The 12,035-nt window shown below is 45.0% G+C and overlaps 1 protein-coding gene across 1 annotated transcript; it reads left to right on the forward strand.

Annotated features, from left to right (window-relative positions):
* The first annotated feature begins 2,198 nt into the window (after positions 1-2,198).
* Positions 2,199-11,866, forward strand: fbxo7 (F-box protein 7). The gene is given in 11 exon segments (XM_079734148.1): positions 2,199-2,317; positions 2,426-2,554; positions 4,396-4,621; positions 6,731-7,000; positions 7,788-7,932; positions 8,402-8,476; positions 8,791-8,889; positions 9,633-9,809; positions 10,845-10,885; positions 11,003-11,068; positions 11,070-11,866. Coding segments are annotated over 10 exon segments (1,500 nt in total). The 5' UTR covers positions 2,199-2,317; position 2,426; the 3' UTR covers positions 11,343-11,866.
* Positions 11,867-12,035: the final 169 nt, after the last annotated feature.

A 12,035-nucleotide genomic window follows, 5' to 3' on the forward strand; every position in this document is an offset into this window, starting at 1 on the left:
GTGATTACAATTAACAGTGCAGATTTTCAGATCTGTGCTCTTTTAAGAAAGCCCTAATTCTCTATTGAAATGTGCGCTTGGAGTTTTCTTGGTGTTGTGTTCGTATCAATCGACATTTTCAGAATGTGAATGAGGCTTCATACAGTTCAGGAATGTCAGTGGCACAACGGGATAATGCCGTGTACTGGTTATCCTTAGGTTGAGAGTTAGAGTCCTGATTAGAGCATTTTGAACAAGCTGAACATGACATTCTGTCATTGCCACTCATTTCAGAAACACAACAATGAACACAGTGCCAGACACAGTATGGCATTTAGGGGAACTTCTTCATTAACCATTTTTCCTTCATAGTTAGCTGTCATATTTATATTTCTTCCGTTAGTGTTCTTGACTACAAATGTTTAATTTCCCCAGAATTTCAAAGATTTTTCAGCTATATGCTTTGAAGAAACCTTAATTCACTTGAGAAATTAGTGCTTTGAGTTTTCTGGATGTTGTGTGCTTATCAATAGACATTTTGACCATGTGAATGAGGCTGCTGTTCAGCTTTGTAAGTGGAACAACTTTCCTTCAATTTGACAATTATATGTTAAATTTATATATCTTCCATTAGTGTGTTCTTGACTTTTAATTTTGCTTGGACCCCGTTAATCACCGCTTGCGGTTATATTTATTTTATTATTTGTAGTAGCAGTAGTAGTTGTAGTAGCAGTAGCAGTAGAAGTTATAGTTTAGTAGTCGTATTGGTAGTAGTAGTAGTTGTAGCAGTAGCAGTAGTAGTAGTAATAGTAGTAGCATTAGCAGCAGTAGCAGTAGTAGTAGTAATAGTAGTAGCATTAGTAGCAGTAGTAGTAGTAATAGTAGTAGCATTAGCAGTAGTAGTAGTAGTAGTAGTAGCATTAGGAGCAGCAGCAGGAGTAGTAGTAGTATCAGTACCAACACCCCATCTGCAGGTGCTCAGTTTCCGCCTCAACTTGTTTGTGTTAACACTCCTTTCCTGTCCATGACCAAGAGACGGGCGCCTACCTGGAGCTAGTCCCCAGGCCCCGCCCTGTGAGGCAGGCAGCCCACTGCCCGCTCCTTGGTACCAGCTCTCAGCTCCTACCTCCTAGCAGCTCATGGGTTCAATGCAGAGAATTAATTTCCCCATGGGGATTAAATAAAGTAAAAACAATGCAGAAAAATATTCATATGTTATATATCATATCAATCTTATTATTGCTGATATGAGTGGTAACCCCACATTAATCGTAAAGAAATTTTATTGATTCTACTTTAGCGTCTTATCAGCGGAGTGTCTTGTTGACAAAGAATGTTTGTGGTAGGTCCTTATTTGAGTACGATGTTCGAGATCGACATGGAAAGAAAACTGTAGTTTTTGCCATTATGTACTCCTGTGTTTATTAGAAATATGATGCAATATACAAGTATCAATCTTAAGAATGAATAAAGTAATGTATCATCACCAATCAATGAATTGTTTTTCCTGAGCGCAGAAGGAGACACCAGCAACACGGCGTCACTCGTCCAAAGGGTCCTGTGTGTAACGGACTAAATCATTGATGAGCTTTTACATCAGAAATGACTGTCCCTAATTACCCAATATCGATCTCTGATGCAATGTATTGAATGTGACATAAATAGAAGTAAGAAAAATAGAACTGTTCAATTAGTCACACAAACATAACTGAAGGTTCATCTTGTTGAACTGAACTGCTGATAGATGGTTGAGGGTCATCATTCTCCTCTTTAATGAATGAATTAATTAAAGAAGTTAATTAATTTTGAAATAAAATTACAATTAATTAACATACATGTGAAGGGCTTAAGACAAAATTCAAGGATTGACCAGGCATTTATGAAACATAGTTAAAAAATTACATGGAACAAATATTAGCATGAATACATAAATATAAAGATGTTGGTTGCTGTAATCCTTCAAATCTGATATGATTAATGAGGGATTGGATGATTTGCTATGAAATGTTGTATCTTATGGCTGTGGGCTCAAACTGAATTCTTGGTAAGTTTTAGCAGAGAATGTCTAATAGGAACGGAGGCGGGCTCTGGCTGAAGTTAGTCTTCCTGCGATGGGGAAGCGGACGTCTGGAACACGCCACATTCAGCTACCGGAAGCAGTTGGCTTTCCCGTTCGCTGATTGGACAACCCCGGGAAAACAAGACCGGAAGAACTATAACGAAAGTACGTCTGGCTGTGTGTTTACGTAGCCTCCGACGATTGATACTTTGGAAAACTTCTGGACAGACGAAACAAATCCTCGCATGGACGTCATCGAACCACCCGTCGAGTTTAAACGTACGTTTTTAAAGCAGACACAACGCTTCTAGTACGTCATCTCTGTATGCTTTAATCACGAATAGGTATGTGATGATATGTAATGCAATATGTGTCCACGACGTTTAGCATGAAGCTCCGCGTCCGTATCCACAAGCAGACCTACCGGGTGGAGCTGGAGGAGGGGGCCGACGGAGCCTCCCTGACGGAGCTCACCGTCCGGATCCGGGAGGTGCTGCTGCCGTCGCAGGGTCTGAGGTGAGCTACCCATCACCGTGATGGAGTTAAAGCTGCAATGCGTTACGGTTCAACCAGCTCTTGGCTTCAAAATGACCCTGGCATATCTGTAGTCAACGCTTATCGATGGAGAATTCAACAATGTTGTCACCAAAGTCACATATTATAATATAACCTAGAATGTTATGCTTTCAAAATGACCGACCCGCTCCTCTGTCTTTGTTTACGTCATGTTGCGTTGCATGTTTCCCTGAAAGGTCAATCGGATCTAAGGAAGACGCGTTCATATCTTATCATAAGATCGCTATTTATAATTGTAAGATAGGACCTGTAGTTTTACAGACTTGATAGCTAAATATTATTTATGAATCTGAATACTAGCATCTAGTTTCAGTTGGTTGCAATCTGTAACCTCACCGCTAGACCACCACATCCCCCACACTTGACGTTTAAAGGTCCCATGGCATGAAAATCTCGCTTTATGAGGTTTCCTAACATAAATATGATTTCCCCTGGCCTGCCTATGGTCCCCCAGTGGCTAAAACTGGCGTTTGGTGTAAAACGAGCACTAGGTGTTCTGCTCGCCTTTAAAAAAACAGAGGCTCAAGCGTGCTGATTTGGAATGTGGTCTAAGCTCCTCCCCTTTCCCTACCTTGCCCGCCCAGAGAATTTGGCCCGCCAATGACACACGACCGTGAGAGCGCCACGTGTGTGTGTGTATGTGTGATTACACATACTGTACCGCAAGTGTTTGCTGTTGGTGTTATGGCGCATAACACGTCGGTACTTTGACGTCTCTTGTATTTCCACAACGAGACTGTAGTTGGGGTTATCTCAGCCATGGTTGAGAAGGAATTGGGGGAAAGGAACTTTGGCTTTGACTCCCTGAATTACATGAACCACGACATGGAGGAGAAAGGGATTGTTGGCCGCGTATTTCTCCCGCTTGAGCCATACTTCCCGCTGCCGAGGGACCACCGCCTCGGCGCTGCAGGAGGTGGTGGTTCCTAAGCGCTGACCGCTGCCGAGGCGGTGGTCCCTCGGCAGCGAGGCTCCGGCGGGAGAAAAACGCGGTCAACAATCGTGGGCAACAATCTCTTTCTTCTCCATGTCCTGGTTCAGTCTACTTCAGATTGATGTGGACGTGGAAGAACCAGAGACGTCGGAGAACCTGACGCGGTCGTTTGAGATTCATAATATCGTCTGGAGGCTCACACAGCTTTTGGCCGTGATAATATATATTATATGATATAGATATCTATGTATAATATGATATTATTTAGATATAGAGCTCCAGGACTCCCGTGTGTGCTAGAATATTTACAGAACACGGCTAAAGGCTGTGTGCGCCTCGCCATTGCGATACATCCACTGTAAACAGAGCGCATGGTACCGTGGCTGCAAGCTGCTCAGGGCCACACCCCCACCCTCCTCCTTGACCCGCCTCTCTCCTCCTCATTTGCATTAAAGCTACAGACACCGAAACGGCGCATTTGGGGAAAGCTCAATGTTCGACTGGCTCTTAGTGGCTGTAATTCTGCACTATGGCTGTATTTCGGGAACGTTTTCAAATACGGTGTCTAGGGCCTACTAATATCTATATTAAAGCATCCATAAAGTAGCATGCCATGGGACCTTTAAGCAGTCGGCACATATCTCTTTCCTTACCATAACTAGACATTTCTCAAAAGGAATACAACACTGGGAAAAGCAGATGCTTTATCAATTAATTATAATTCTATGAACGCCCAGAATGCCGGATAGGAAGAAAATATGTGAAACAGCCTAATGGTGGAGGATATTTATCATACATTGTGTTCGGCTGGGTAAATGTGTGTGTTGTTCCGTCCTCTTGTTCCCAGTCCAGACACAGAGCTCACCCTGTCACTCAACGGCCAGGAGCCGCTCTCAGACACGGGCCAGACTCTCTCCTCGGCTGGCATCGTTTCTGGGGATCTGATCTGCGTGATCCTGCCTCCGTCTCTGGCTCCGGCCCCGTGCTCAGCGACCACACATCCCTGCGTCAGCGGGGCCCGCCACGCAGACCCACCAAGACAACAGCAGATGTGTGCCACGGCTTTCCATGAGGTGGGCAACCTGTTGTGTTTCCCTTCAAACCATTGTGTTTATTAAGATTAATCGATAGTAATCTAATCTAAAGTAATTATTTGCCCCCCCCCCCCCAACAAACAAAGACCCTCCCCCCCCAACACACACACACACTTTGATAGAAGAGGTACTTTTGATAGTAGGAATGGTTTGGCTCTTGTGGTTGTGGTGTGGTGTGTGGCCCGTCATGGCTGTCAGTGGATCGTTCTAGCCTCAGCCTGCAGCGGTCAAAATAAAAGTCCTCCCTTTGACACCTCGTAGCCACAAAGGGCTGATTCCTCACACAGAGCTAAACTAGGAACATCACGGCAACCTTTTGATTTGAACACCTGCTTGCTCGCCTTTCGTTCTCGGTGAAGCTACGTCTTTTGCTGACTGGTTTCCAAAGAAATGAAACCCGAAGATGCTTTCACTTTTGAAAGCTGTTTGCTGTTGGAATGTTCCATTTTGCCTCTGTTTTAATCCCGACAAACCGAGTGACACTTGGCAAAGGCTCTAGTCTGTAGTTATACTCCTCTCACGCTCACACCCGGCATCGAATTGCGTCGTCGTCCAGCAACTGGCTCAATTTACGGGTAAGTCTGAAAATGTTTTGCATGTGAAGATGTGTGGATGCTGTCCAGCATTACAAAACCAAGGAAAACTGCCCTGGATTGACTTAAAACGTGTGTTCGGCGCTGTGTGTGTGGACCATCACTCCAGTGCAGGGGGTAGTCCTGCACTGGAGTACCCCTTGAAGCATTTTCAGTACCCCTTGAAGCATTTTACAGTTTTTCTCAATCGTTTAAACACGTTTTCTGAAACTATAGCTCAGTTTCTCAAAATTCTAAACACAAACCTGAGTTAATCATTTGGTCAAAACTCCACAAATTCTTCTCAAAAAATATTTTTTCCACCAAACAGTAAACACAAATGAATATCTCTTAGAGAGCATCAATTAAACACTGGTATGATCAATTCAAAATACTTCCATCAAATGACTTCATGAGGCCATGTTTCATATTCCATTGTTTAAAATTGTTTAGAAATAGCTTCCTTTTTTAAAGTTGCTATTAGGTGGTACATATAGTATAAAGACTGTTGCCATATTGTAATACAATACTGTGAATATATCATATGAATATTGCATTGACACAATCGTATCAGAATAGGGTACAATGCGTATTTGTCTATCCAATGAGCTCCAATGGGCTAAACTCACATTCCCAGCTTCCCAGAGTTATATTGTACACCTGTAGTTGATACTGCAACATTGTTCTGACAATACACCAATGTTACCTATTTTGGCAAATTACAGTACAGTAATTGCACTTATAAGTCAAACGAAAAACACTACAGAAAGGAAATGTTAAGACTGTCTTTTGGGGGAAGTAATGATGAAATTAGTGCAAAAGTACAAAAAGGTAACAAAGCAAATATTTATTTGTTACTGTAATACAGTTAAATGTTCAGCTGAACTGACTGCATAAAAAGCTTTTCGTAGGCCAACAAAAAAATAAAAATAAGAATATAAATGAGGTGAAACAGATCTACATGTAAATTAGTCTGTATCCCACCTCCGATCCTGATCAGGCCAGAGGTGCTCATCTACAACACAGCAGAGCTCACCTGAGGCCTCTTTTATGCTCTGACACATGATTGAAGTGTTTTACCAGTTGAGTTTGAACAGGTGAGAAGTGAGTTAGACGTATTGGTAAGTAGTTGTTGCGTTTTGAAGGCCAGTGTTTCCAGGTGAACCAAGTGTGCTAAATGATGAGCTTTGTGCTCAAGAGTTTTGCAAAAATGTGATTTAGAAATTCTGTATGTGTGAAAACAGTGGAATAGTGCTTAGAGTTTAGCAGTCTGGAGTCTTGTAGTTGATACATGAGCTTCAAGTTTTCAGAATTGTGTGCCTAGTTCAATTTTTTTGTACAATCGAGAAAAACAGTATTTGGAGAGAAATGCAGCATTAATGCATCATGTTTTCAAACTCGAAATTAAGGGTTTGAATAATCGTGATTTCAATATTGACCAAAATATTCGCGGTTATGGTTTTTCCCCTAATGGAGCATCCCTCCTGAGCATTACGTCTTACCCTCTCGTACCTAGACCCAGCCCGGTCCGAGTAGGTCAACCACAACCACAGCCTCCAGACCGGACCGGATGGACGAGGGCCCCGCTGACCCGGCGGAGGAGGGGGGTGCCGGCAGCACGCGGCCCCCCTGTACCCAGGAGCCCATGCTGTGCAGCGAGGCGGAGGACGGCCAGGCCCCCCTGTCCCTGGAGCTGCTGCAGCGGGGGGTCGGTGGCGGCGGACCCTGCGACCTGCTGCTGGTGGCCGCCCACGTGCTGATGCTGGAGACGGGCTTCACGCCGCAGGTGAGGACGGAGCGCCGGAGGGTCAGGGGTCAGGGGTCAGGGGTCAGGGGTCAGGGGTCAGGGGGGTCGGGATGCAGGCGTGGTCGTAGACTGCGTTTAAAGGGGACGTCTTACATGACATCACAAAGTGGGCGTGTCCACCGTGATGTGTGACCAGTAGACGAGCCACGTTTGCTGCAGTGCACTGGGTAGGCCGGTGGGCCGAGCTACCCAGGGTACATCGAGGTGGACACGCCCACTTGTGATGTCAGAAGAGGCAGATTTTCCAAACGGCTTGTAACGGCTAACCCCACTCACACCCGGCGGTATAACGCGTCACCTTTTAAAGTATGACTGTTTACCGGGCGTGCGTTGTTCTGCCTGTCGGCGAGGAGGATGATTCACCGATGGCAGAGAGCGAGGGTTCTCCGTCAATCCTGAAACACTTATTTTCCCATAACAAATCATTTTCACGTGAAGGAAGGTTATAATAATGGTTGGGTCATACATTTGTGCAACTTAATCCGTCCTCAAGAATTAAATTTGTATGATATAATTTGTTCTCAAGATAGTGTGATGAAGGGCTGGAAGGCCCTTCATCACACTATCTTGAGAACAAATTATATCATACAAATTTGTCACATTTCTTTTCTTTTAATCAATGTTTCTTTGTTTCGCTGGCGTAAATCACAACCAAAACTCAAATTTGCAAGTTAGGCCTTGTCGTCCCGCCGGTCCAGCCCTTAGAATTGAGAACACTTGGAGTAGAACTGAGTTCTGATTGGACGGTCATGTGTTCCTTCCCCAGGACAGTGGGCTGAGGGCCGGGGACATGCCCATTGGCTGGAGGTCCGCGGGCGGGGCCTATAAGCTGCAGTACACCCACCCCCTGTGCGAAAACAGCCTGATCATGGTCATAGGCCTGTCCATGGGGCCAGTGCTGGTCATCAATGGTGAGACTGGAGTCAGTCGGTTACACACACACACACACAGACACACACACACACACACACAGACACAGACACAGACACACACACACAGACACAGACACACACACACACACACAGACACACACACACACACACACAGACACACACACCTACACACACCTACACACACCTACACACACACACAGACACAGACACAGACACACACACACACACACCTACACACACCTACACACACACACAGACACAGACACACACACACACACACACACAAGAGTCTACTTGAAAGAAGAAGAAATGTATCAATGATAAAAAAATAATGTATAAAAATCAATGTATCTTTTGGATGGGAACTTAATGTCAGCATAGCAGCAGTAGTAGGCATGGTTTGATAGGTGAGTGGGTGAACAAAGCTTCTGGCGGCCGCTGTGCGGGACATGTACGACTCACCCCTTGTTTCTCCCCCCCCCCCCAGCCACTCTGAAGGTCAACGAGAAAGTCGACGCGGTGCGCAAGTTGTGTCTCGACCCCTCCACCTACGTGGCGTCAGGTGAGTGTCTAATATTTTTACTTTATTCTAATTATTTCATGTCCAGTTTGTGTTTCTCTTCTCCTTTTTATTTTTATATTGCACTGCATTTTTATATTGCATTGCACTGAAGGAGCCTGAGACTCAAGAATTTCCTTGCCAGCGACCGCTGCTGTAATTGTTGTGCATATGACAGATAAACCATCTTGAATCTTGAATCGGGATTAGAGAGAGAAGTGAAAACGTCACCATGATAACCTCTAATGGTGTCCCCATGGGGGAAAAGCCTGTAACACCATCCGCCTGTGTATTCAATCCGCATGTGTCTTCCTCAGCTGAAGGTGGGGCAGCAGCGGTTTACAAGGCCCTGGCCAAGCTCTCCAGGATCTTCAAGGACCAGCTGGCGTACCCGTTGATCGCAGCGGCCAGAGCAGGTAGGCAGAAATACAAGAGCTAGCAGTGAAACGGTTAGCATCGGTTAGCAATATAATGGTAAGAAGTAAAATGGTTAGCATTGGCAATGAAATGGATAGCAGTGAAAGGATTAGCATTAGCAATGAAATGGATAGCAGTGAAATGGTTAGCATTAGCAATGAAATGGATAGCAGTGAAATGGTTAGCATTAGCAATGAAATGGATAGCAGTGAAATGGTTAGCATTGGTTAGCGATGAAAGGGTGAGCAGTAAAATGGTTAGCATTGGCAATGAAATGGATAGCAGTGAAAGGATTAGCATTAGCAATGAAATGGATAGCAGTGAAATGGTTATTATTAGCAATGAAATGGTTGGAAGTTAAATGGTTAGCATCGGTTAGTGATGAAAGGGTGAGCAGTAAAATGGTTAGCATTGGCAATGAAATGGATAGCAGTAAAATAGTTAGCATTGGTTAACAGTAAAAGGGTTAGCGATGAAATGGTTAAACAATGAAATGGTGAGCGATGCAATGGTTAAAAAGGTGAAATGGTTAACAGGGCAAGAGTAAGCAATTAATGGGTTTACAATCAAATGGTTGTCATTGCACTGGTTAGCCACAAAAGCACGAGCAACAAAGTGGTTAGAATTGAAAAAAAAAAAAAAAAAGTCACGTATGAAACGGTCAGCCATACGATCCTCTGTCCGCGTGCTAAACGCTGGGTCCTCCTCACCGTCGCCCCCTGGTGGCCGGCTGCCTCCACAGCCATGGCCCTGCCGCCGGCGTTCGGCCTGTGTGTGCTGCCCCCCGAGCTCCTTCTGCGGGTGCTGCGGCTGCTGGACGCCCCCTCCCTGGTGGCCCTCTCCGCCGCCAGCCGGAGGCTCCGCGGCGTGGCGGAGGACTCCACGCTCTGGAGACACCTCTACGTACGCGACTTCAGGGGTAAGAGAGGAGGAAGAAGAGGAGGAGGAGGAAGACTGCGGTGTCGCTAACATTACATTCAGGGAGTTTAGCAGACGCTTTTATCCAAAGCGATTTACGTTAAGTACGTTTGTCAGGAGAAGGAGAAACGACAATGTATCGCTGTCGGCAAGGGCGTAGGAACCGGGGGGGACGTGTCCCCTCCAATATTGGAGACAGGCACATTTGTCCCACCTACAAATTATACCAGGGGGAGAAAAATATTTTATTTTATTTTGAAAGCGCAACCCAGCGCCTTGTCACCGCTTATTATTCTAAAAAAACGGATGATTGAGCGTGCAATTAAAGAATTGATTTGATATTAATCAGTTCATTACTGCCATTCGAAATGTGTTTTCCCTTACATTTACAAATTTATCTTTTTAGTAGAATAAAATATATTTGTGAATTTTTTCAGTGTAGTTAATTTATGACATTTCTGTTCAAACCATTAACGGATCTGTCAGGTGTCCGATATGTGTCCCCCCCAATGTTAAACTCATTCCTACGCCCCTGGCTGTCGGTACAGCAAGGATGTTCATAGAACCAAATGCAGTCACCAACAAATGCTAGATTAACCCATTCCCTGTATACAACAAAGGACAACACACAATAAGTGCGTAAGAGGCGTGGAAGGGGAACAAGTGTGTGCACTTAAAGACACTGTTTCGTTCCATTCCTGCTCATCTACTTAGGTGTCTAGTTACCGGACACCTTAATCAGTCCCTCCAGAAAAACGTGATTATGCGATCGCATAATTCAACGCATAATCAGCCAAAGTCTGCATATTCATTTTTAAGAAAACGTGCCGCATAATCAAGGATTTTTGGCTGCAGCAATCACAAAAAAAAGCCACATTTTTTTGGAGGGACTGCTTAATGGTTTCATTAAGTGGTGAATTCAGATACAGATCTTCAAGGAGCTTTCGTTGAGGTCTTAAGTACTCGTGACATGCGGCAGCAACGGTGACACGGTTTGAGCAGAACCAAACTCTTACGACAGTCTTCTCTACCTCAGGTCACAACCCCTCCTCGTCCACAGAGGCCGACTGGAAAGACGTAAGGAACAGGCGTTGTGACATTCACATGAGTGTTCACATGAATCACACACACACACGCGCGCACGCACACACACACAATATCAAAATCAACGTTTGTATCTTCCTCTTCCCGTAGCTCTACAAAAGGAAGTACCAGACACGCAAGCACTACCAACAGGCCTCCGCCCGCCCCCCCCACTGGCCGCCCCCCCCCCCCTCTGTACCCGGTGGTGCCCGGGTCCAACCCCTTCCACCCCCAGCCCTTCGCCCCGTACCCCCCGGGTATCATCGGGGGCGACTACGACCAGAGACCCGACTTCCCCCTGGGCATGCTTCCAAGGCCGCGCTACGATCCGCTGGGCCCCTTCTCAGGGGGCCTGGGGGGGCCCCCGGGAATCAACCCACCGGGGGTCGGGCCCTCACGGCGGCGAGGAGGACCGGGGCCCGTCAGAGACATCCGGCGGGGGTTCATCTGATGCTCAGCGGGACCCCATGTTGACCGATCGGCGGCCATTTCAGCTTCACACTGCTCCTGCTAGAGAAAAAGATTAGAGCAAAGATGGCCGCTGGGTGACGAAGGCCAATGCGTGGAAAGAAATGACCAAACTGAATTAAAACCTTGATGAGAGAAGTGTTTTGGTTCCCTGCGTGCACTTGCCGGAATTAAACGTATTTCAGTTGCTTCGTAAAATTTGTTCCCCATCAAAATCGGAAGTTATAACTTTTTCTGCAACGCTTGACAGCTCAAGTGCTTAAACTGTTTTTGTGTTGCGGGCTGTGCCTTGTTTTGCGTCAGGGCAGTTCCATCTCTCTCAGTTAATTAAATCATCTCTGCTTAACGATGTAACCCTTTGCCTTTGCGTAATGTGTAATATAACATATACATATTATATATTAAATATATATATAATGTATAGATGATAGATTGTAATATGGAACAGAGGTGTCACTCTGAAAAGCATTATTTTACCAAACACTATACATTAAAAGATTGCCGTTTGTCTTTCTGTCATATCTTGCTTTTCCAAATGGATCTTTGAAAAGTAAATTGGAAAAAGGTTAAGTTAATCTAAAATAGTTCATCAAGCTAATCCAGGCATATCAATGGTTTGACATGGATTGATATATATGTTATTAAAATATAAGTATATAATATCAATGATATATAT

This window comes from Pollachius pollachius, assembly GCF_949987615.1.
Source record: "Pollachius pollachius genome assembly, chromosome: 4".
NCBI lineage: Eukaryota > Metazoa > Chordata > Actinopteri > Gadiformes > Gadidae > Pollachius > Pollachius pollachius.